The sequence below is a fragment of the Vipera berus genome (genome assembly GCF_964194415.1).
Source record: "Vipera berus genome assembly, chromosome: 3".
Classification (NCBI taxonomy): domain Eukaryota; kingdom Metazoa; phylum Chordata; class Lepidosauria; order Squamata; family Viperidae; genus Vipera; species Vipera berus.
Window position 1 is genome coordinate 31,987,991 of NC_138204.1, and position 26,849 is coordinate 32,014,839.

The following is a 26,849-nucleotide window of genomic DNA, read 5'->3' on the forward strand; positions in this document are numbered from 1 at the left end:
CTATTGCCAACTATGGATATTAAAACAGTGAGGATTGGAGCATCTTTCCAATAACAAGAGGTAGCTGAGACTTGGGGGCGGGGTATTAATACAGCACATGATGGAAGGCAATTGTCTACAATATGGAGGAAACCGAGAAAAATATTTTAATATCTCTTTCAAAGGACACGAAGACTTAAGGAATGGATTTGTAATCAATTTCAGAGAAACAGATGTAATGCTTCTGCCAAAACAAAATTGCCTCAGGACATACCAGTCATTACTAGTTTACATGGTTTTAATTCCAAGAGATTGTATCTCTGTACATTTTTTGGGCCAGATGTTGGACGCACCAATAACGGGAGATTTGCTCTTTAATATTTTCCTTAGGGTGATGAATGGCTATCCTACCGTGACAAAGGACTGAAAATACCACTTCAAAAAGACCTAATGTTAAAATGAAACAGTCCGTACCTGGGCAGACTAGCCTTGCTTTCTACACAGCACTTCATCAAAAGGCAACTACAGACAACAAACAGGATGTGGTAACAACAAAATTAGTGTTACTTTTAGTAACAAGGTTATTGAGAAAAAATACATTTAGTAATCCTCTCTCCCCCCCCCCCACACCCAGCAAATGTCACTCAAACTTGGGGAGGGCGGAACCTTAGAAAAAAAATTCCTTAAAGAAATCCCCCAAGGAACTGTACAACTGACAAGAATTATACAATTTCTGAAAATCTGTAATATTGGAATAGAGATAATGTAGTGTATTTCTGGTTTTATTCTGTGACATAATGAATTTTGTTGAGAAAGATGTTGACACTGGCTTATCACCTATGCTGGGAGTACAACCTTGGTTTTAGGAGAGGCAATCCGAGGCAAATTATTGCAGCTAAAACTTTGAAACCATATATATCACTTCTCTGTATTATCTTCACAGTCAATGTGCAAGCAGCAATAGGCACAGGAAAACCAGATCAATGGAGATGCCCAATGAAGATGCCAGCCCCTTATCTTGGTATTCTAATGGGCAATGATAATTGAAAATAAGGATTCACTTTCAACAGACTTGGTATGGTACACTCTTGAAAGGATTGAGTCTGCATGTGCATGAAACTCAGAGGCTGCAATTCTGTATATCTTTAAATAGAACTACAAAATCTAGCAAACTTAGAGGGGCTTACATCAGAGTATATAGATGTAAGCTGGACCCCCACATCACATTGTGTACCGTATCATAGACTGTTTTGTTTTGTCTTAGTGTGTTGTATAACCTAGCTAGTTGGGACCCCCAATTTGGTCATTAAGTAATCACTAAGTGAAAAATCATGTGACTGCAATTGTACTTACTATTTTACAAAGGACAATGAAAACCGATTATAATGGCAAATATATGATTGAGAGAGAGACTGCAGATTGTAAATAGGGGCAATGGTCCCAAAGTTACCTTTTCAGTAGCATTGTAACTGCAGTCATTGACTATGGCAGTCACTAAGCAAGGACTACTTACAGTTTGGCACATTACTTAGACAAACCAGTTTAGTACTTTAGTTAAAAGCTGTGCAAAACTGTGTTCCAGAAGGCTCCCAAGTATGCATGAAGCACCTAGTTTTGAATAAAATGTGTGTTTTACGCACATTTTGAAACTGCTCCCAACTGTCACCACACATGTGGAATATATGTACACATACAAACAGCTAGGAGCCACACTAATACCATTATGCAAATTGAAAAAGCTGCAGCTGCTTAAATAAGTGATCCTTCATACATGCCCATGGTTTTGAGTTACCTCTTGAAGTCAAATCAAGTTCTCTCATTTCCTGTGGATATAACAGCAACTTTAGAATTTCAGATAAAAAGTACACAAAAGGCCAAAAATTCTAACTCAAAGATTTAACAATCTGTAGTGTCACAGAATGCATGTTTTCCAGAAGCTTATGGACAGCATACACTCAAGAACAATTGGATTTGGATAGCATGACTGCAGGACACCTTGGGAAAAAATAACATAAAATGTAACATCAGCAGTACAAGTAATCCATTGGTACTAATATAATTGTCTCATTGATTAAATTAGAATCATCCATATCTCTTTATTATCTCAATCTGGTCTTTAATAAATCTGAAGCAACTACTTGCTCGTGTCCAAGAAGATGGTCCCCATTCTAGGCGGCTATTCTTCACTAGCAATTGTTTCCCACTATCAAATAAGTGATTGCGAGGCACAAGATCAAGCTACATTGGCTCCACAAGTGCACAGTCACTGAGACTTCTGGTGAAATACCTTAGAACTCTGTTTCTCAACCTCAGCAATTGTTAAGATGTGTGGACTTCAACTCCCAGAATTCCCCAGCCAGCATGAGTTTGAGAAACATTGCCTTAAAAAGCTCCCTTCTTAAATGTAATGAATAAACAAACAATTATAGATGGAAACTGGTATGAACACTATTACAGTCCATGCTGGTCTTTTCCTAGTTCTTTCTTAGCAGGTGCATATTTAGCAACCCTCAATTCTTGAAAGATCCACATTTTTCTTTGAAATCCAGATGCCTGAGATATTCCCATTTCAAAATTATATATTCAGATGTTATTTCTTTCTAAAGCTGCTGCTCAGTATTGGCAAATCTGGCAAAGTTGGGGGGGTGCTCCAACTTTAACTTGTCTACTGTGTTTGTATACAATTTCCCCATTTCAATATACCCTGAGAAAGGGAAATGGTAAAAATACTTTTATGAATAAGTGTGAAGTTTTCAAAGGATCATGTTATGAATACTTTCATCTTGAAAGTGCAATGTAGATTTTAGGACAGAAACATAAATGGGGTCCTAGGAGTGCATAGGGGAACAAGTAACCAACGGGTGATGGCATCATCATGGAAATTTCACAACTTGCATATTTGTGTCAGAGGTCAGGATGCAAGTACATAATATTTGCACATTAACATTTTCTTGCACGTTTTGTCATTTTGGTGTCACCATTTCCTTTAAGTGCTCCATAATGAAACAATAAAAGTAAATCAAGAAATGTGAAAAATATTGCGGTTATTTAGATTTGGAGTTCAAGAACCTGAATGAATATTTAAGCACTGAGTATCTTTAAATGAAAAGAATGTAACTATCCCCATCTGTTTTTAACAGCTTCTTCCAATTAATTCATCCAGATAAGGAGAGGAATGATTTCACTTTGTAACACGTTTCTTTAAAAGAATGCTGTCGTCTGCATCAGTGAAGCCAAGCATTTGTACACATACACCACCATTCATTTCTCACTCTCTGCAGCAGTTCTTTTGTATCAGTAAACACAGGAACTTTCCCTACTAAAGCATAGCATTCATCAGTTTAGTCAGTAGTGTGGATGTAAACAGGGACTGCCAGCATAGCACATGGACTCTCAGAGCCAGGTTGCAATTCTGTCAGAGAAAAGTTGGGTGAGATGCCAGAATGCTGGCCAGAGTTGTCAGTGTCTGAGTTTGCTGCTGATCTGCCAACCACAATGGATAGAACAGTGTCAGGTTCAGAAAATTGTTCTTTATTAGGACCACTTTTTTGAAGGCTCTCTCCACCTGTAGTGTCTTTGAGTTCTGTGAAAGCCAACTGAGCTGAAAGAGGAAGTCCCACTTTCCGCCCACGTGCCCCCCACTTCTTCTGGGATTTTCTGACTGGCAATTCTTTATCCTTTGATGAGTTCAGCCTACATTTGTGGTCCTTCATGTACTTTTGGCGAGTAAAACCTTTGCTACATGTAGGGCAACGGTACTTATAGTTGCCAGTGTGAGAACGCTGATGTTCCATCATATGAGCTCGTCGGCTGAAGGCTTTGTTACAGTACTGGCACTTGTGGATCTTCATACCTAAAAACGAAAGAATGCAACAAACAGCTTTGATATAAAAAGTTTCTGTAGGCCTCATCTAAACTTAATTAATAATTTTGTGGGTGAAGCCAGATTTGAACCTAAAGTTTATGGCACCTAGTTTCTTAGTGACTCTGCATCAATTCTATATACAATTCTATATAATTACATTGGTGATATAAACCATATTTTATATAGGAAGCTATGCAAACTCAGGTACTTTGAATAGATATGATTTATTGAGAGTTTTGCTATCTTTGGTTTTTGTGAATAAATTCCAGCATAACAATTCAATATGAAATGGTTAATTCAGTCCCAATGATAACTAGAATTGGATTTATTTGATTAAAAGCTCAAAAAGGGAAAACATAAAATTGTTAGGACTGAATTGCACTGCTTCTAATCTTCACCAAAGTTGAGAAACAAAATACAAATGCTTTATTAATATTCAATATATTAATTATAATTATTTTCAGTTCTGATCCAAATCAAAGCAATAATTCTACATACCTGAATGGGACAAAATATGAGCTTTCAGTTTGTCTGGTCTATTGAACTCTTTACTGCAGCCTGTATGATTTCTGAATAACAAAATAAAAATAAACTATGCAGAGAGGAACTTCTAACATTATTCATTTATTAAAATATCTGTACAATCATCCTTCTTTGAACAGATAATTCTTTTTCTCTAAAACAATGATAGTCATCTTAGCAGAAGGAAGTTTAAATTATCAAACCTTTTGCTATAGCAAGAAGTGTTGAGTTCTTGGTGCTTTCTGAGCTTGGTTATTTCCTTGCACACATTTTATTTTCATACTATGTAACATCATCAGTACAAAAGACAATGAGATTTGCTGGCTGTTTTATACATATGGATAGTCCTTGTTTAGCAACCACAATTCGGACTGGCAACTCAGTCATTAAGTGAAGTGATTGCTAAGTGAAATCATGACTCTGCTTATGATCTTACTTCAGCTTTACTTTGCTTTACAGACCTCCAAAGATTGTAAATGTGAGGATTGGTTGTAAAGTTATTTTTTCATCGCTGTCATAACTGCAAATGGTTGTTGAACAAGGACACTTCATGTAGTAACTTGCTATTTTCCCTCAAAATGATAATGTTACCTAGTCTGCACAGAAAGAGCACAAAAAACCCTACAGTTCTACCCTGAGTTACTTATATTCTCTTCTGCAAGAATGAAGACCCTACGCAGTGATGGAAAGAATTTTGTTCCACTTCTCTTTCACAATATTTTTGAAAATTTACCCTATGAAAAAACAACAAAAATAGCTGCATACTGGTCCTTAATTAAAGAGGTAGAAAGAATAAAAGACTATCAAAGTGAACAATCTACTTCCAAGCAAGGTTGCTACTTTATTGCACAATTTAAGAAAGTCAAAGTCACCCAATAAAGCCAGGAATGGGAAGAGGTAGAGAAGTCAGACAAAGCAGAATTTAACAGAAACAATATTTTCAATATAATGAGAGCTTTGGGATGGTAGGTATACAGACAAACCACAGATCTATGGTTAAGTGTGAAATGATGGGCCATCTGGGAGCACCTTACAATAGCATAGACCACCCGCATAAACCACAGTTTTTTTTCAACTTAGTCTTCCTTTAATTTCAAAACTGGTTTTCAGTTTTGTTTTAAAAAAGTAACCTTGGTACAAAACACTTAACCTTGCTTTACCCAAACTACGCACGGATATTTACGGGATACTATTTAATAAATGGAGCTGTTAGTGAGAATGTCACAACCCACAAGCTGGGAACCACTGGGAGTGCTATGGACTGAGAAAGTTTGGGAACTTCTGATTTAGCCAACCTCAATCAATAAAAATAAGGCAATTCCATCTCCTTTATATGCATTTGTTCGAAAAGCTGCTAATTATTTGCGTCATTTTATTTTCCAAAACCTAAGCTATCCAATATGAAGCTAGTGTTGCTGTGGGCCCTCTGATACTTACGAGAATGGACATTTATATTTCTTGAAAGGCTCATGGATCAGCATATGCCGTTTGAGTTTATCTTTCCTGTTGAAGGCTGAGTCACACACTGAACACTTAAAAGGCTTTTCACCTGCACAGGAAAGAGGTATGAATTCAGCAATAAAGACATACATGGGTTTGGTTAAAAAGCATTCTAATAAGTCATTTTCTATTCCTGGGTAACAGAAACATGATTAAATAGAATTGGGATTAGTTCCCCAAGACCTTTCCTGTCTCTGATGTATTGTATTGTTTCTAATAGATGCTTGTATGCTTAACATATATTCAAATGGTTCCAATCAAAGTAGTGATCCATCAGACTGAAATTAAGAATATTGTTAAGAGAACACAATTTTTCAAATAGGGAGGCAAAACTCAACAAACGTAAGGTATATCAATGACCACTGAAGATGATGACAGGAGAACCTTAAAACATGAATAGGTTCTACAGATTGGAAACCGATTTCTGCCATTTCTTACCTGAATGAATGTGTGCGTGTAATTTGAGGTAGTGTTCTCGGCGGAAGAATTTTTTGCAGATCTGGCACTTAAATTTACCTCCTCCTCCGTGTGTAGGGAGATGCCTTCGCAAGTACCTCTCACAGGGAAACACCTATTTTAAAAAGGCAATGTCATTAAAACACTGCTTAAGGTCATTTAGAAGGGTAGTAATACCAGTCAGACCAGGAGGGGGCACTATTTTGTGGCTACAGTTTACTCTTAATATTTTTTTGAGAAACTGACAGTAAAAACTGAATGGGGAGGTCCCCTCTCAAATAAGGGCAAGGCTGAAAATTTCAGCATTATCTTCACTTTTCAACATGGAAAGCTTTATTTTAGGGGCTTTGTCGTGGTTCCGATTAATGAGACAGTTCAAACAACATTCAGGCATTGTTTTATCTAAAACGTCTATAATAATGAAACGAAGCATCGGCACTCATGGATGGATGCCAGAATCTGAATTCTCCTCCCCTTGACACACCACCTCATACAGAATTTCCCTCCCTTATTTACACGCCATGAGTCACATTTACCAATTAATTTAACATATGAAGTTTCACTTCCCTTCTGAAGCAGCTATCCCTTATCTTGTCAAAACATCCGGCTGCATTTCACCCGGGCTTTTGTGATTCAAAACCCAACAGTTAAAGCAAAAGGCTGCCTCTTATACTGTCAGTGCAAAAACATGTCAATGTTTGCAGCATTGACAGGCTTATTTTACAGTTTTCATCTATTTCTCGGTTCAAGAAATAGACACTAATTGATAGCAGGGTACCTTCATTGCTTTTCATCAGTAATGGTTAGACGGATGCTCTGAGGGCCTCAAGGGCTCTTTTTGGTCCAGGGTCTAGATTAGCTACTCTTTCCCTAAGGAAATGGGTGTGTATAACAAATCTACACAGTAAAAGTCAAAAGTAGATGAAGCAAAGACTTTACTAACCTAAATCAAGTGAACTTTAAAAAAAACAACAACCCTTGCCTCAGGGAATGAGTCACAGGACAGTATGTAGTGCAAAGGAGAAGATAATTTTGACAACTCAGCTGCTGGCACTCCAGTAGCATCCTCTGCAGTACAGATGGTACAACTCAATGGGATGTGTGTATCCACTATACAAAAGTGTGACAACATCAAGCAATCTTGGGCAAGACTGCCTTTTCTCATTCTAAAGCCTGAGAAACAAACTATGAAAGAAACATGAAAGAATAAAGGGACAAAATTTTGCTATTCTAGATGCTTAAATCATAGAATTACTTATTTCTCCAGAAAATCAATTTACGTGTCTACCTTCTGACAATGAGGACAGGGGAAGTTGTGTGTTGCTGTCTGTAAGTGATGCTCCAGGGCTTCTGGTGTGGAATATTTATTTACACATTTGACACACCTGAAGAAAGAAAGAAAGAAGGAAAGAAAGTTAGTATGGCTGAAGTCTGCAGGCTAGCTATAGATTCCTTACCCATATGCATTTGCAAAAAACATTGTCAAAGAGGAAAACACTTAAGAGATCCTTGAAGGAAATAAAGGCTTAAAAATAAATAACTAAATAATTGCCTGAAGTCTGAGTTCAAAATTGTAAGATTTACCTGCAAAAGAGTGAAAGCTTATGGAATGGATTCTGAGGAGGAACTTATTTTTCTTATACCTCTGGTATGCCATAAATAGAAAAAATAATTTCTACATAAATATCAATGAATTATATTTTCTTAACTCTAGCAAGTTATACTCTCACAGTGGGGTTTGATTTTGTTCCTTTTTTAAAGAAAGGAAAGTACCAAATCATTCAACAGCAAATTCACAACACTGACTGCTCTCCCAACTGCAGTTTAAATGATTGCATAATATTAATATCAAGTTTGAATTACATCATTTTTCATTCTTTTCATTCATTTTTTCTCCCAAACAGATTAAAAATATTACTATTTGCAGTGCTACCGTACTTGTAAACTGCCATGTCCTTCTTGGGGCTGTGTTGAGGGAGCAAACTGTGGGAATATTGATGGACACCCAATTCATACAGAGAAGGATAGTCCTTGCTGCAGAGGTGGCAACGATAGCTCAGCTCTTCCTGGTGGTTCTTGATATGCTCTAAGAAAGAGTCCAGCTTTTGAAATGTCTGGGCACAACTTTTCACCATGCATTTGTACACCTGCACATTAATGGTAAGAAAAGAGAATTTAAATCGGCATTATCCTGTGCCACCAAAAGCAAACAAGCTGTACTGTACTCTTAGCATTCAATGTATAAATGTGAATGAACCTTTATTGTCAAAGTACAACCATGTATACATTGAGATTGGCTGAGCCAATGTAATTAAAGGTTCCTGTGAGATTGATGTACCCACTCACAGTGAAATCTATGTACTATGTCTCTAGACAGCCTCTCCCAGAAGTTAGCAGTGAACCATTCAATTCTTCCTTATGGAGAAAAATACAAAGCTATTTCCCTGCGGAGGTTACACATTATGTCACTGCATGAGATTTGCCTCCAGATTTGCCTCTAGATCAGACACGTCAAACTCATGACGTCGCGTGACGTCGCACAACGTATCGGGACAGTTTTGCCATTGCCAGCAATGGGGTGAGCACGGCTTCCAGATGACACGTCCGGCTCATGGGCCGGCAGTTTCACACCCCTGCTCTAGATTGCCTCCTTCCAATAAGGAACCAAGGAAGGTCCCTGATATGGGCTGATATCGTCTAGCTTAGAATAGTTTCTACACAAGCAATGGCTCTCTTGAATTTTGAGCAGAATTTTTGTTCTCTATCTCCTTAGAAATTCCAAGAATGAAAACTAGAATGTCCTGCAAGCAAAACAGATCCTGAGCAATGACTTACTGAATATACTCAGAATAATAATTCATGCACACAAAAATGGAATTGTATGATTCTTACACGGTAGAAAAATATGAAGGTAGTATAACTTAAAAATGTATTTCAACTATCAGAGATCTGCGAATTACGTTCCGTGGAATTTTTTTTTTTAATCCCATTTATATCCCGCCCTTCTCCGAAGACTCAGGGCGGCTTACAATCTAAAGCACAAATCAATGTGCTTAGCAATTCCTTGTGTTTATATCTAGAATATATTGTGTTATCTATTCAACACATATTTCTAACGCTAAGTTAAAATATACATAGGAGGAAAGTCCTATGCTGGATCAATGTGTCACGAATACAGTTTGCATATATATAAATCACAATTTCCATACCTAGCACCAAAGAGCCTTTGTCAATCAGTGAGTAGCCAGTTAAATTAAATGGAACATTACCTTCTCATAGAGCATTTTAAATTTTAAACTGTATAGGCGAAAGAAAAAATAGCTGGCAAAATAGCCAACATTCTGCATGTGAGTTTTGTAACCTATACAGACGGTGCAAATTTGGAAGTATGCATGCATTGGTTTGCAGCCCATGGAAAAGTGATAAAAAGCTATGTATGACAGAATGAAGCTATCTCAGGATAAACTATCTACCTGTTCATGTTTATGCTGAGTCATGTGTGACTTCAGCTGGAAATATGTATTAAATTTGTTGGGACAGAACTGGCACTGATAAGAACTGTCTATCAAGACCACTTGCTTGGCTTCCAACTTTGCAGCGTCATGTTCTTCCCCAGGAGGCAGGGCTTGAGGCTGTGGAGGACTGCTTCTTGGAGCCTGGTTTAAGCCTGAAGGAAAAGATACAGAACACAGAAATACTAGTCTCAGTGTCAAGCATTTTAAGAGAAATAAGCATTTCAAAAAGATTACAAGCAAGATCAGCAAAACAGAATTGACATAAATCATTTTTCCAAGGTGAAAAACTGTGGAAATTAGATTTCCGCCTTTGTGTGTCTTTGTATTTCATTCTTTATTATAACTGAGGATAAAACCTATGCTCAATTTCACTTTACAGTGAGAAGAACTCCTGTCACCAGTGTTACATATTACCTCCAGCATTGGAGGAATATGCTTGACAATGCCAGCTGCTAAAGAACACTAGATAAGGACTTTACTGTACTTGTGAACTCTTTTCAGCTGCCCCACTGATATCTGTTTCATCGCTGTGGGAATAAATTGTGGACCAGATGATATGTTTTTAAAGTACTCCTCTCATATTCTCAAGCAATGAACAACTTAGCCCTTGGCAAAGTAGTACACTTGTTATGTGGGCACAGGAGATTAAAGTAGAACAAATATTCTCTACCACATACGTTCATTTGGCACTGTCAGGCTTGTTCTGTCACGTAAGTTCCAGCTTTTGCCTTGGTGAGCCCAATTATAACTTAAAACATTTTGGCCCTTACCAATCTCAATCAGAACAGAGCTGGAAGAGACCTTGGAGGTCTTCTAGTCCAGCCCCCTGCTCAAGCAGGAGTTCCTGTATCATTTCAGACAAGTGGCTGTCCAGTCTCTTCTTAAAAACCTTGAGTGATGAAGCACCCACAACATCTGAAGGCAAGCTGTTCCACTGGTTAATTGTCCTCACCGTTAGGAAGTTTCTCCTTAATTCCAGGTTGCTTTTTTCCTTGATTAGTTTCCATCCATTGTTTCTTGTCTTGCCTTCTGGTGCTTTGGAAAATAAATGGATCCCCTCTACCTTGTGGCAGCCTCTCAGGTACTGGAATACTGCTATCATCTCACCTCTAGTCCTCCTTTTCTCTAGACTGGCCATTCCCAAATCCTACAACTGTTCTTCATATGTTTTAGTCTCCAGGCCTTTAATCATCTTAGTTGCTCCTCTTTGCAGTTTTTTCCCCCAAAGTCTCAACATCTTTTTTGTAATGTGGTGACCAAAACTGGATGCAGTATTCCAGATGTGGGCTTACTAAGGCTTTATAAAGTGGTAGTAATACTTCACGTGATTTTGATTCTATGCCTCTGTATATACAACCAAGGATTGTATTAGCTTTTTTGGCTGCTGCCACACACTGCTGGCTCACGTTTAAGTTATCGTCCACTAGGACTCCAAGGTCCCTCTAACAGTTACTGTTTATGAGCCAGGTTTTGCCTAATCTGTACTTGTACCTTTGGTTTTTCCTGGCCAGGTATAAAACCTTGCTTTTTTCCACATTAAATATCATTTTGTTGGATAGGGCCCACTGTTCAAGTCTGTCAAGACCTTTTTGGATTCTGAGCCTGTCTTCTGGGGTGTTGGCTATTCTTCTTCTTGTTGCCTATCAACCAGTTGGTATGTACAACTCAGGAAACAATCTTAACCCAAGCAGTTACATTTACATAATATGCAAAAGGACTGATGTGCATAGATCATTGTAATTTCTTATGATCATCCAGAGTCAGTAACATAGATGTTTAGGAAGTTAGTGATACCACATCCAAGCACTACATCAGGGGTGACAAACTGCCGGCCCATGGGCCGAACACGTCACCAGGAAACTGCGCCCACCCCATTGCCGGCAAAGAGAAAAAAGCTCCAATATGTCACGCGACGTCACGAGTTTGACATGTCTGCACTAGATGCACAGCTTCTATTTCAGGAATATATCTAATGTGGGCTTTCCAATTTGTTGCTCTCCAGATTCCAATTCTCATAATTACTAACCAACATCATCTTCAGTTGGAGAAGGCCTGTCTAATGCAAAGCAATTATATCCAAAGGGTCATTCGGATATTCTCTTCTTGAGGATAGATGACAGATTTTTAATATACATCTAATTTTAAGTTTATACTATAAAAGGGAAAAATCAGTATTACAGGTTCCAGAAGTGAAGAAACTTTGCAAAAGGATTAAGAATCACAAGAGTATGAAACAATATTAAATGAAGGGCTATGACTGAGCAAGATCATCAACTGTATATCTGATTTATAGATTCACATGCTAGTACATACTTAAACCACCAGTACACCAGTTATTTTTCTAACCCTAAATCTATAAAACAGAATAATAGAATAATAGAAGCACTATTATTTGTTTGGTGAAGCAGGTCCATATGATTGGCCATTCAAGCAGTTAATAATGCACCTGCATTTTCCTCATCCTCCTGCTGGTTGGGGTTGAGTTGCATGACTTGCACAGTGACAGAGCTCCGAGAGATGGTACACCCAATTCCTGGTGGCCACACCTTATGTGTCTGCATGTGCTTCTTCACATTGGATTTTTGCGCAAAAGCTCGACCACACACAATGCACTGGAATGGCTTCTCCCCGGTATGACTGAAGGAAAAATAGACACTACATCAGAGAACAGGAATCACAACATCTCAACAGAGGAAAAAACATATTACTAGTGCACTCGACTACAATCTTCACTGTTGTAGCTTCGGTCTGTTTTAGGACGTTTTCTCTCTCAGCATTCAGGGAGGAGACACAATCTTCTAAGTGAGCAAGTTAATCCATAATTTATGTATTTCATTTACTTTAACTCCCTCTATCCTTTAATACTGAACTTTTAATAACGAACAATTTTCCAGCTGGCTTATAACTACTATTAAGTTGCATTCCAAACTGCACATAGATAGGAATCTGCATGATTGGAAAGCTCCTTCACAAGCAACTTTTCTTACACATAAGAACCCTACCCCTTCAGGGAGGATAGATAAAAGACGTCATTTTGAGATGTATTTTTCCATGTGACAAGAATCTGCCTGGGGAAACATGAACTCATACTAACTCTCATCTGCAGCCTAAAATGGTACAACTCTGTCTCTCTCCTATTATAGTTCAGAGTTATGGGTCAAGCAGGCCATAATGGTTTATCCAATAATAATAAAACAAATCCTGCCTTAATAATGTGCAAAATTTTGTTATCCCTTGAGCCTCCGGAAGACCTGGTGATTCAGCAATCAGGACCAAGATTAAGTTTCACACATACACCATACAGAGACCAGTGTTCAACATTTGGGGGATCACACTGACCAAGCAGAGAGATGGCTTTATTTTCCATAGCTCTTGCCAGCAAGTAAGAATGGCTCCAATTGTTGCTCAGAATATCCAATCAAGTCCTTGGCCTGTCCAAATAGACACTGCTTCTGTCCGATTTTGGAAGCTCAACACTACCTCCTGATATGTTGCTGCAGATCAAAATTCTTGGTGAAGGCTTTATCACAGTATGTACATTTCAGTTTTGGTGACTTGGGCTTTCCTGAAATGCAAACAGCAAAAAACAAGCATGAATTTATATCAAAAAGACCATCCTGTTATGGATTCTTGCTTGTCCATTCTACCCATCAAACTAAAATTAAGTTTGAGGAAGGGAAGTGCAGCAGGGATTTTGAGTACATTGCCTTATAGGAAGAATAGAATTATATTATTATTATTATTATTATTATTATTATTATTATTATTATTATTATTATTATTATTATTATTATTTAAACTTATATACCGCCCTTCTCCCGTAGGACCCAGGGCGGTTCACAAGGCGATTAAAACAATATAACAATACAAAAGTTAATAACAAATTAAAATAAATTAAATTATCCTTAATTAAAATCTAAAACCCTTAACTCTTATTAAAAACCCAATTGCAATAGGTTAAAAATGAAAAGTTCTCAGTCCTGGCCGGAAAGCTCAAAGAGCCAGGTCTTCAGGTCCCGGCGGAACGAACGAAAATCTGGGGCAGTCCTGAGCTCTACGGGTAACTGGTTCCAAAGGGCAGGCGCACCCACAGAGAAGGCCCTCCCGCTGGGTGTCGCCCTCCAGCAATCCTTTGCCGGCGGCACCCTGAGAAGGCCCTCCCTGTGGGAGCGCACAGGACGAAGGGAACTTGATGCCGGCAGCAGGTGTTCCCTCAGATATCCTGGACCCAAGCCATTTAGGGCTTTATAGGTCATCACCAGCACCTTGAATCTCACCCGGAGGGCAACCGGAAGCCAATGCAGCTCGCGGAGCAGAGGTGTTACATGGGAGTATCGGGGAGCCCCCATCACAACTCGCGCGGCCGCATTCTGCACCAGTTGAAGCCTCCGAGTGGTCCTCAAGGGCAGCCCCATGTAGAGAGCGTTACAGTAGTCTAACCGGGAGGTCACGAGCGCATGAGTGACTGTGCGTAAGGCATCCCGGTCCAGATAGGGCTGCAACTGGCGCACCAGGCGAACCTGGGCAAAAGCCCCCCTGGTCACGGCTCCTATATGATCTTCAAAACTGAGCCGCGAATCCAGGAGGACACCCAAGTTGCGAGCCCTATCGACAGGGGGTAACACCTCACCCCCCATCATTAAAGGTGGAATAGGATGATTCACTCGAGATGCCTGTACGCACAGCCACTCAGTTTTGGCAGGATTGAGTCGGAGCCTGTTTCTCCCCATCCAAACCCGAACCGCCTCCAGGCAACGGGACATCACGTCGAGGACATCACTGAGCTGGTTTGGGGTGGAAAGAAAAAGTTGGGTATCATCGGCGTACTGATGATACCCCACCCCAAAACCACGAATGATCTCACCCAGCAGCTTCATATAGATATTGAACAGGAGGGGAGAGAGGACCGACCCCTGAGGAACTCCACAAACGAGAGACCTCGGGGCGGACCTCTGCCCTCCCGTCAACACCGACTGCGAACGGCCCAAGAGGTAGGAGGAGAACCACCGTAGAACAGTGCCCCCCACTCCCAACCCCTTGAGACGTCGCAGTAGGATACCATGGTCGATGAATGAAAATAGTGGAAAAATTGAACAAAATAACCTTACGTGGGAGGAATGTAAAACTATTCTTTGCATTTTCTGTTATCATGGGACTTCCTGTTTTACATCTTGTATTTATACCACATGAATTCAGATCGCATTCATCTTGGCAAGGAAAAGAGCTGCAGCATTGGTTTCTCCTACCTATACTGTTGTTTTTTTCATATTTTCTGATGTCATGGGAAGGAATGGCACTGCAGCATTTTCTACAACATCAGAACAATAGCTTGGCTTTCATGGGTTACAATGTTGTAGTCATCCATATTAGTGGATTACAATGAATGCACGGAAAAGGTTAATACTGAACCAATATTCCAATAATGTGCAGTACAAAATGACATTGAAAAACATAAATTTCATGAGGCTTAAATGTGATTTCCTAGGTACAGGAACACAGATTTCTATTTTATAAATTTATAGCGACCTCTATTCAACTTGATTTGTTAATTTGTTAATCAAAAACAAAAACAAAAACCCTGTCCTAAAAATAACCTGAATAACAAAATGAGTCCATTCAAGCATATTAGTTAGTTCCTTCTTTATAATGAGAACACAATAGCTACATAATGTTTGTGAACTTTATGAAATATGAAATGAACCAAAGTTTCAGATTCCTATACCATCCAAAATATTTTACAAATTTTATTACATCTTCCAAATAAAGACAATTTGTACATCAATTAGACGCTAATGGTGTGAATCTTTTATTTCACATGTTTCAGCATTGAATAGGAAATAATACATTAACAATTTTGTATGATAAAATAATGAGTTCTCAGGATTCTAATAACCAGTGTTTGGGTTATATGCCCTTCCAGACGTTTATGGATTAAATGTTTATCATCCTCAATTATTAGTTGCCATGTTAGCTTTGGGGTTCGAGAATCACAGTCCAGGACTATATAGAGGATCATAGATTTCCCTTTACAATATGTCACCCAAGTCTTCCTGTGTCATGGACACATTCTGTCTTACTTAAATGTAATTAAGACTACAGCAAGAATGAGTACCAAGACTTACCTTCAAGCAAGTTATTGTCTGGTTTGGAACGACGGTTCTTGGAAGCAGAATCAAAATTGGTCAGATTTCCTCCGCATGTATTATTCAAGGAAGCACCAGCATTAGCACTTTTAGACTTAAAGCTTTGTTTGCTTGGATTATACACTGGAGGGGAAGGATACACTGGGTTTTCCACACATTGGCTGGGCACCTGAAACAGAAATCAATGATAACATATCTGACAGAAAAATATGAATACAGGTAGTCCTCAACTTACAACAGTTCATTTAAACAGACCATTCAAAGTTACAACGGCACTGGAAAAAGTGACTTATGACCATTTTTCACACTTAAAACCTTTCTAGCATCTCCATGATCATGTGATCAAAATTCAGATGCTTGGCAACTGTTTCATACTTATCACTGTTGCTGTGTCCCATGGTCATGTGATCACCTTTTGCGACCTTCTGACAAAGCACAATCAATGGGGAAGCCAGATTCACTTAACAACTGTGTGACTAACTTAACAACTGAAGTGATTCACTTAACAACTGTGACAAGAAAGGTCATACAATGGGCCAAAACTCACTTAACAAGTGTCTCACTTAACAACAGAAATTTGGGGCTCAATTGTGGTTGTAGGTCAAGGACTGCCTGTAATTCAAAGCTCCATCATTTCTGACTCAGTATTCTGACAACCATGTCTTTCCAACCATCACACAGAAGAGACATAGGCTATCTTGACTTCCATTGTCAGCTCAAAGTTTGGAAGTAGGAAGCTCCTGACCTTTGCTCTTTCCGCCGTGATCTGAAAACTTACCTATTTGAACAAGCCGGCCTGGTCTAATGGATTTGGGGTATTTTAATTTGTAATTTGTAATTATTTATTGTAATAATAATAATAATAATAATAATTTTATTTGTATACCGCCCTTCTCCCAAAGGACTCAGGGCGGTGAACAGGGCAAACATATAAAAGTACAAGAATACAAACATTAAAAAAGAATTAAACAAGATGCCCAAGTTACAACAGTAGATTAAAATACATTTAAAACGACAATAAAACCCAAACCCATCCCCCATCAGGCCAGGCCGGCTTGTTCGAACAAACAAGTCTTCAGATCGCGTCGGAAGGAGCGAAGGTCGGGCGCCATCCGGAGCTCAACCAGCAAACGATTCCAAAAATCCGGGGCACCCACAGAGAAGGACCTCCCCCTGGGGGCCACCAGACGACATTCTCTGACCGGTGGCACCCTGAGGAGGCCCTCTCTGTGGGAGCACACAGGGCAGAGGCAAGTTGACGCCGGCAGCAGGTGATCCCTAAGGTACTCTGGACCGATGCCATGTAGGGCTTTGAAAACCATTACCAGAACCTTGAATCTCACCCGGAAGACAACTGGGAGCCAATGCAGCTCATGGAGCAGAGGTGTAACATGGGAGTATCGGGAGACTCCCAACACAACTCTCGCGGCTGCATTCTGTACCAATTGGAGCCTCCGAGTGGTCCTCAAGGGCAGCCCCATGTAGAGAGCATTGCAGTAGTCTAAACGAGAGGTCACGAGCGCATGAGTGACCGTACGCAGGGCATCCTGGTCTAGATAGGGCCGCAACTGGCGCACCAGGCGAACCTGGGCGAAGGCCCCCCTAGTCAGAGTTATTATGTGGTCTTCCAAAGAAAGCTGTGAATCTAGGACAGGGGTCGGCAACCTAAAAAAGGAAAAGAGCCACCGGGAACCGGTTCCATCACAAATTAAAAAAACTGGGAGCCGCGTGCGTGTGTCCATGCATGCGCATGCGCAAAAAAATGTTTTGCGCATGCGCAAAACGGTTTTTTGCGCATGCGCGGACGCACGCGGTTGCCAATTTTTTTAAAAGTGAGATGGAACCGGTTCCCGGTTGCCCGACGGCGACGGCCCGTCTGCAAAGCTGCCGCTTTCGGCAGCTTTGCAGACGGGCCGCGGCAGCGTCCTCAAAGAGCGACGCCGCGGCCCGTTCGCGCGGAGGTACGCGCGCACCTCTCCAAAGGTTTGGGGAGGTGCGTGCGCAGCTCCGCCCATTCGGGGAGGTGTGCGCGCACCTCTTGGAACGGGTCGCGGCGTCGCTCTTTCAGGAAGCTGCCGTGGCCCATCTGCAAAGCTGCCGCTTTCGGCAGCTTTGCAGACGGGCCGCGGCAGCGTCCTCAAAGAACGACGCCGCGGCCCGTTCGCGCGGAGGTACGCGCGCACCTCTCCAAAGGTTTGGGGAGGTGCGCGCGCAGCTCCGCCCATTCGGGGAGGTGCGCGCGCACCTCTCGGAACGGGCCGCGGTGTCCCTCTTTCAGGAAGCTGCCGTGGCCCATCAGCAAAGCTGCCGCTTTCGGCAGCTTTGCAGACGGGCCGCGGCAGCGTCCTCAAAGGACGCCGCGGCCCGTTCGCGCGGAGGTACGCGCGCACCTCTCCAAATGTTTGGGGAGGTGCGCGCGCAGCTCCGCCCATTCGGGGAGGTGTGCGCGCACCTCTCGGAACGGGCCGTGGCGTCGCTCTTTCAGGAAGCTGCCATGGCCCATCTGCAAAGCTGCCGCTTTCGGCAGCTTTGCAGACGGGCCGCGGCAGCTTCCTCAAAGAATGACGCCGCGGCCCGTTCGCGCGGAGGTACGCGCGCACCTCTCCAAAGGTTTGGGGAGGTGCGCGCGCACCTCCGCCCATTCGGGGAGGTGCGCGCGCACCTCTCCAAACGGGCGGTGCCACTCTCCATTTGGAGAGGTGCGCACGCACCACTGCCCGTTCGAAGAGGTGCGCGCGCACCGGGCGGCTGGGAGCCGCAGGAGACGGGTTGCCGACCCGTGATCTAGGAGGACTCCCAAGTTGCGATCCCTATCTACGGGGGGTAATAACTCACCCCCCATAGAAAGAGATGGAATGTTCTATTTAATCTTATTTTTAACTTTTGTATATTGTATTTTTATTGCCCTGTACACCGCCCTGAGTCCTTCGGGAGAAGGGCGGTATAGAAAATAAATAAATAAATAAATAAATAAATAAATAAATAAATAAATAATAAAGCAAACTTCTGTTGCTTACAGGTGAAAACAACAAACTCCTGCACTGCTTATACATTTGCATCGTCTTTTAGTATGGCCATGTGGAGAAACTGGTGCTAATCCTGTTTTTAACTAACTATAATTTGCTGTTTTGGATAAACATTGACAAACCTTAAATATAGTTAGCCTGAAATATAGTTACAGTAGTTAACATAAGTCAGTACCAGTTGCTTATTAAATTTAACTGCAGTTTCAGATAACCTAAACCAATCTTGCCAAATGTGGAGAGCTTTCTCTGTGGTTAAAACATCACTTTCATTTCTTCTATATTATTTTTTTCTAATTATGCACAATCCAGATTTTTTAATCTATAATCTAATTGTAATCTATAATCTAATAGTTATGACCATTTAAATACAATTTCTGAATAAGAGCCTTCTGAAATTTCTTATTCAGTCTCAATGGTGAGTCTGTACAGTAAATCTGTAAGCTCTGTCTTGAAAGTCAGATTCTTTAATACCTGACTTAGCTTTGGCATTTCAGTACACATTTGTGTTAAGTATTATCTTACTTTTGTATTCAACAATCATTCAAACGTCCATGAACAAATTTCTATGACACCTGTAGGTAAATATATGATATTCCTCCTTCTGGTCATGTGTGGCCCAGCAGACTATATTTAAGTAATACTTCTATCTCAGTTTAGACAAACTGTATAGAACATAAATAAATTTCCTTCTTTCGGAGACTGGGAACTATTTCACAACCATTTTCCTTAGGAACAAAATCATCATCTATTATAATATAACCTTGTGCATTTAGCTATGCCACTTTCTGAAAACCAACAAAACTGGTATTTTGAGGCTGAGTAAAATCAGAGTCGGTGTCATTTTACCAAGGCCCATGAGACCATGTAACTGTCTCAAGGGAGAATATAATCACTAAGAGAGGCAGCCATTTTTACCTCCAAAGGTGGATACGGCTGCATCCCCAGATTCTGTATTTCTACCGTCCCATTCCCAGACATGGAGGTAGATGTATTGTAGACTTCTGCCACTCCACTGCTACCTGCATTGGCTGGGCCTGGCACTCCAAGGGTTCGAGGTTGTGGAGGGGGTGGCTGAGGGGGTGGAGGGGGAGGGGGAGGCTGAGAGAGGTATCCTGCTCCAGGATGCATATTCAAGCTGCTCTAAAAACAAAAATCAGAAATTAGTTTTCCTTCCTTCCTCTCTTTGGTCCATGAATATGAACAATATTTTCAAGAAGATTTTAAGCTTCCTTCTATAAGCAATATCAATACCCATGTATTTCTGCATAGTTCATGTATATGCAAAACATAGTTTACATTTATTTAATAATGTAGGGATCTCTTCCAAGGAACAGCTGTATCTGTTTACATTTTCAACATAACAATATTATTACATGAAAGAAACTGAACCACAAAGATAAAAAATGCCTCAAGTCAAGGTCAACCCCTGCTCTCTCAATAGATATAGATGAGAGAGAGAGAGAGGGGGGGGGGGGAGAGAGAGAGAGAGACTGTATAGATATAGATTTCTTAGCAACATTAACACAATCCTATGAATGAATGAATGGTGAATGGATGGATGGTTTAAAATATGTCCAATTTATTTTATGTGTGTGCCTGCCCTGTGCTTCTAATTATATTTTGCCCTTCAGATTGCTGTCCAGTCCTACTACACAATATTACGCATATGGTATGTTGTCATCAGACATCAAATATTCATTTCCAATATACTTATTAATTTTTGTTTTTATAGCATATTCCATTTGTCAGAGCTTGTGTATGCCTTAAATGGCACAGAAAAAAAATTACCTGCACAGTGGGTTGCACTGTGGACATTGGCTGGTCCAGGGTTGTGAAAGCAGACATGGCTGACATCAAAACCTCATCGCTCACTAACATATTCCCTTGGACTAGTGTTTGGATCAAAGGAGAGGGTGGAACAGTAATATATGTAGAGATCTGTTGAGCAAAATGGATAAAATAAAATCTTACATTGGATATTAGGCAAGAAATGTTTCCGAAAATTCTTGGGGATGACATAAAAACAAAGTAAAACAACTTATTCATTGTAACTACTCCCTGTAAGAAATTATGTAGTAAAAGTCAAAATTCTGTGAATCAACCTCTTCAGAATTAATTATGTAGCATGGCAAAAAGGGTAAAACATTGTTCAGCTAGCAATTAAGTCATTAAACAGGATAAAATCTGGTTTTTATTTCAGATATGCTATCGCAGCCTTCCCAAACTTAAAACTCTAAGCCCACCCATTGTAGATGTTACACCAGCTTGAACTTGGCTATCTCCACTGCCAATCCCCATACTGAGTCCACTGCCTCTATTTTACATCACTACAGTCCCAACTCCTGGGCTGTGGCCCACTACCAGGACACAGCCTGTTCGGAACAGGGCTGCACAAGCAGTGGGCAAGCATGCATGTACATGCATGCCTGCCACTCACACAGAACCATCCCCTCTTCTCCCCCCCACCCCACCCCGCCAGTCTGCCAAGCCAGAAAGGTTGCTCTTAAGGTAATCGATGACAACCAATAACAGGTTTTACACATGCTGAGATTGACTTTGGAATATAAGAGGAAACACTTGCATATTTAGTACACAGGTATGCTTAGGTATAACTGGTGACCCAGCCACAAAAAGCTCCAGCATTCAACATCTCTACCTGACGATTGGTGGTCTGAGCCTGCTGCACTGAGGTAATGGACGGAGTATACACACTGTTAGTAGCTAGGGAGACTGTAGCCAGTGAGGGGGCATGGCCTTGACACTGTTCCCGCTTATGAGTCATGAATGCTGGCAATGAGTTGAATTGCTTCTTACATTTCCCACAGAGAAATACATCTTCGTCATCTGAAATCAGTGAAAGAAAAAGATATTTAACCTCAAAGACTTCCTCCCAAGAAGATACCAAGTTTCAGCAGAACAAAGTGATAAGAAATTATTAACTAAAAATTGTCCCGCTGGAGTTAGGAGAATGCTTAGCTTTCTCACAGCACATCCCATCTGATGTCCCCAATGTGTGACTATTCATTTAGCAACTATTTAAAGTTATGACGGTGCTGGAAAAAGTGGCTTACAACCCATTCCTTGCACTTACAACCGCTGCAGTGTCCCCACAGTCTCATGGTTGCAATTTGGACGCTTGACAACAAACATGTCTTAGTGACATTGCAGCATCTGGGGAAGTCAGCAGGGAAAGTTGGCAATCATGTGCTGTCTCACTTAAGTATCATAGCATGAAAAGGCTGTTTCAGAAAAGACTTCAACTCCCCAAAATGGTCAAATTTGCAGACTGGACATGCTTTTAGATTCATCTCTATCACTACAGGCTCAGGAACACATAATGCCTTTCATTGACCAAATACAGCCTCATACCAATAAACCATGCTTGGTTAATCTCTCATCTAGATTGCCATAATCCATTATATATTGGACTGTCTCTGAAAACCATCCAGAAACTTCACTTATCATCAAATTTGGCAGTAAGAGTACTGAATGAAATTGGATGTTATAACCATATTAAGCCAGTTTTATGCCATCTTTACTTGGTCTCATTTTTTTTCTGATTGCAGTTGAACGAGATAAATATTAACCTCTAAGGTCCTGTATGGTATATGAACAGAACTCCAACTGGTAAGATTTAAGCCATACAGGGTGCCTGAGTGTGGCAGGTAATTTCTCAGATGTGGGCCTTCTCAATGATTATCCTCCAACTCTGAAATGCTCTAGAGCAGGGGTATCAAACTGCCAGCCTACGGACCGGGCATGTGACCCGGAAGCCACACCCACCCCATTGCCGGCAATGGCAAAACGGTCCCGATACGTTGCGCGACATCACGTGATGTCACAAGTTTGACATGTCTGCTCTAGAGCCTATTTTATTGTCAACACTGTGCAATAACCTTTTTAATTGTCACAGGTCTTCATGATAGCATATTATAATACTATGAACTACTCAGAGCCTTTCTGGAATTAAGTAGCATATAAATTGCAGAAATAAATTTGAATTGGATGTGCTACACAGATGTTATTTAATAGTGTATTTTTAAATTATGTTTTTATATAATGTCTTTGTTTGTTTTTAAAATATCAACTCAATTACTAACTGTCCTGGGAAAACACTATCCTGAATCAGCAAGCATATGTGTCTGTTTAAAAAATAAAGGTATAGCGAGAACAAAACCAAATAATATCTTATGCTAAATGAATTTATGTTAATGGCAGCAAGGTGATAATACATAGCAAATTAACTTTCCTACTACAATTTTTTGCACAGCTAGTGAACATAAAATAATTTCATTAATATTGTTTCAGGATCATGTAACTCTTTGAATACTTGGGATAAAGAAGAAAGTAGTAATGCATGCATACACTCACAGACACACTGGAACCAATTACTGTGTTACTGCACATCACAAGGAGAAGCAACAAAGAAGTCCCAATGCAAGACTCACCCATGGACTGGATGGATGAAGATGTGTTGACTGTCTGTGATGATGGATCTGTAACACCTCCTTGGCCATCTAACAAGGACTGAACAGCTAGCACTGTCTGATTATCCATTCCTGGAAGGAATAGAAATGGCAATCAGAAGATCTGTATTCCTTCCAGGGACAAAAATATGAAAAATTGACTGTGATGGCACGTTAACTTCCATGTTATTTCCAGTTTTCTTACAATGTAGGGATCTTTATTAACTCAAGTACTGTACTTAATCAAATCAGATCACAAACATATTTGTTATGTTTACAATTGCCTGGTCACATAAACACACACATTCCATTACTTGACAAAATTGCCACCTCTTTACATTTGGTTAGGAAGGCTCTTCTTTTTCTTCCTGGTTCCAAGGCTTTCAGGAACCTGGCCTTACAACTCAGTTCTCTTTTCTTTTACCTTTGTGAAAGTTTGATGGCTTTTAAAGGGTTGCCACTGTGACATAGTTTGAAACTGCAAATTAGCCAATATCTTAATAAGATCACGCTTCAAGATAATATAGGAGACTGTAGTAATAATCCCAAATTCCACTCCTTCCCTCCTCCTCCATCCATAATCTGTAGTAATTATCTATACACAAAGCAAAATAAAGTATCTCTCTTGACATGTAAGCTCTTTCTCATCACCTCCAATAAAAGTATGTTGATTATGTTGGTATAAATATTATGTATGTATTTTAAATACACTAAATGCTTTTCCAGAATGAAACTGTATTTGGGTTAACTATATTTGGAAAGGAGCTGTAAACTCATACATAAGTTATATGTGATGTATGTGCAAGTGTAACAAAATTTGTCATAATACTTTACAAATCACTTGAAGTACATGTGATTTAATAACTTTTCCTAAATCCTCCTAAACAAAAGGTGAAGACTCCAGAAAAAAGGATCCTTAGTTACTTTCTATTCTACCAGATAGATTTGGCAAACATCATACATATGTGCGATATCTTAGTGCCAAGTAGAAAAGTTCTGTCATTTTTCTACCAACTGACCGTCAATTTGATCAAAAGGAAATTACCATTGATTTTTAAAAGATGGTAGAAGCTGCTAGCTCAAAGAACAAAATAAACTCATAGGGAGAAAATCAAAATGAGCCCTTGTATCCTGAGAATTAGACAGAAAAACTGTCTCAAAAACGTCTGTTTTAAAAAAAGATAATTTTAAGAACATCATAAGATAGATTTTGAAATAGCTTGAGGGTAACTTGTGTCCAATATTATTACTAGCTATGCTAAGGCTCAAAGATGCACTTAGTAAAGAGACAAGATTTCCAATAAAGTAAAGCAGCATTTTCAGTTCTTAAATTGTCAATGTTGAGGTAACATGTGCTTTTTCAAGCTGAGACAGGCCTCATATCAAACTGTTCCAAAACAAGAATGTTTTGCACAGATCTAATTGTTTTTTGGATAGTAATTTATTCTTTGGTATTAATTTAATCAATGGTTTGTGTCAGATTTCACTATACTGAACATGGAACCACCAACTTTCAACCTAAAAGTGACAAGGAGTTTTTATAGACCAGAGTATGGGATCTAGTAATTGTTTCTTTTTAAACAGTACTGAAAGGATATTCATTTTAGCACACTTTTCTGAAAGACTTGTGATATGACAGCCCACTAAAACTGTTTCACTGCTGTAATATCACATGCCACATCAGCTACAAAAACAAATGCCAATGGTTGAATTTACTTGTCAGACTAGGCTAAATATTTATCTGGCTTATGTTTTAATGGCCTGGGCAATAGGGCCTAGTAAATAAACAATAATTAAAAGAAATTACTGTTCAACACAACATACAAAGCCTTGGGTTTCTTCCAAACATGATACAATTGCTGTTTTAGAGCACTTTCAGAAGACATAATAAATTTCATAAATTATGCTGATCTGTAGCACAAACCTCAGTGGCTGCATTCACACAATAATGGAAACAGAACCTAAACTAGCCATGTTAATCGGTCCTGAGATGTGTAAATCATGAAACAACCAATAGATGTTCTTTTAAATTATATAACATTGTGAAAAAGGATCCAGTTGGCCAAAATAGACAGGGAGCTAGCTGCATTAAACAGATTGCTGATCAGGGATTCTTCTTAAACGTTGTTTTTAAAGAAGCATACCGTATCTTTAAGCTTGATACAGTTAGGGGGAGGGAATGTAATTTGCAAGCAGGAAACATTTTCAATTTTGAACTGCCACTGCAGGTATTAACTGCATTTGCATTTGTAAAAAATAGCCTTAGCGGCAGCGGTTTTCACAAATGTACGTGCCCAGACTTTAATGGCACACCAACAACTACGATGCAATTCTTCCAGGGAACGGTGGCGATGTTATACAAGCTGCATTATTCAAGAATCTAGCAAAGGCACCTTTAGAGGTAAAAGGGACTCTTACAGAGAGGAAATTAAAGCAACAAATGCCCTTTGAGGGGAACTTGCAAAAGGGGAGGTAGCAATGACAGAGCCACCGTCCCTTCTTCCTTTGGGAACAATTTCCAGGAAGACCCGAGCCGCCTGCTTGCTTTCCGTCCCTTGCCAGGATTTGGCTCCTCCGGGATTTATCAGGCGAAACAAACCCGCGCACGCAGATCGCCGGACTGTGCGGTTATTCTCCAAGACCAAGACAGACACTGAACAGTGGCTGTTCCAGGAACCCTCCCTCAGCGCCAGAGATGGCTTAGGGCGGCACCGCCGCCTTCTCAGCCCCCGTCCCATCACAACGGCGGGAGGGAGGCGCCCAGCGTGGAATAGCCGCGCTTTTTTTTTTTAAATGGACTTTCCCCGACGCGAGGCCTCAACCCGCCCGGCTCCCCGAGATATACCTTCCAGCGCCTCGAATATCGCCTGCGCCATCTTGAAGCTGAGGCAGCCACAACAGAACAACCTAAACGGGCATTATGGGAAGACGAGGGAGGGTCGTTCCTCCGCTAGGGGGAGCGCGAGGCAACGAGGTGGGGAGGGGAGGCTGGCTCAGGGAATAGCCTTGCTGTGGGGGAAGCCGATGCCTAGCTGGGAAGGGGCGGAGCCTCCTGGCCGTACTGTTGGCAAGAGGGGTTGCTGCTGCGGTGTCCCAAGCTGAGTCGGCTTGTTCAGGGAGGGGTGGAACTGAAATTATATTTTAATTTATATAGAAGAAATATCAGAGTTTCTTCAGGAACCCGTGAGATTTGCCAAGAGCAAAAAAGAGAACAAAGGAAAAACTGCATTTTGAAAGCTGAGCTTAGAGACAATCTTGTTCTTTGTCCGGGTTGGCTAGAGGAAAAGTTGCGTTTGAATAGGATTTCCCAAGGCTGGACCATCTGTCCAAATTTTGAGGACTTCCATGCCTCTTCATCCATTCCTCCTTTTTGCATC

At 40.4% G+C, this 26,849-nt stretch overlaps 1 protein-coding gene and 1 long non-coding RNA gene across 3 annotated transcripts; one reads left to right on the top strand and one right to left on the bottom strand.

Moving 5' to 3' along the window:
• Positions 1-123: 123 nt before the first annotated feature.
• ZNF341 (zinc finger protein 341) lies at positions 124-26,348 on the bottom strand (the record flags this gene model as incomplete). Of its 2 annotated transcripts, none has more annotated exons than XM_081325046.1 (15): positions 124-3,832; positions 4,343-4,413; positions 5,804-5,915; positions 6,305-6,437; positions 7,611-7,707; positions 8,261-8,469; positions 9,796-9,989; positions 12,284-12,474; positions 13,318-13,402; positions 15,960-16,149; positions 19,922-20,146; positions 20,795-20,944; positions 21,663-21,850; positions 23,455-23,565; positions 26,318-26,348. In XM_081325046.1, 15 exons carry the CDS (start codon positions 26,346-26,348, stop codon positions 3,321-3,323), a joined length of 2,499 nt encoding a protein of 832 aa, XP_081181172.1. In that variant the 3' UTR covers positions 124-3,320. The 2 variants fall into 2 exon arrangements, with proteins under 2 accessions (XP_081181172.1, XP_081181173.1); XM_081325047.1 differs by lacking the exon at positions 26,318-26,348 and adding an exon at positions 26,072-26,081.
• Positions 8,342-10,664, top strand: LOC308666321. The gene is made up of 3 exons (XR_014026093.1): positions 8,342-8,482; positions 9,096-9,233; positions 10,217-10,664. It is a non-coding gene; the product is annotated as an uncharacterized lncRNA (long non-coding RNA).
• Positions 26,349-26,849: the final 501 nt, after the last annotated feature.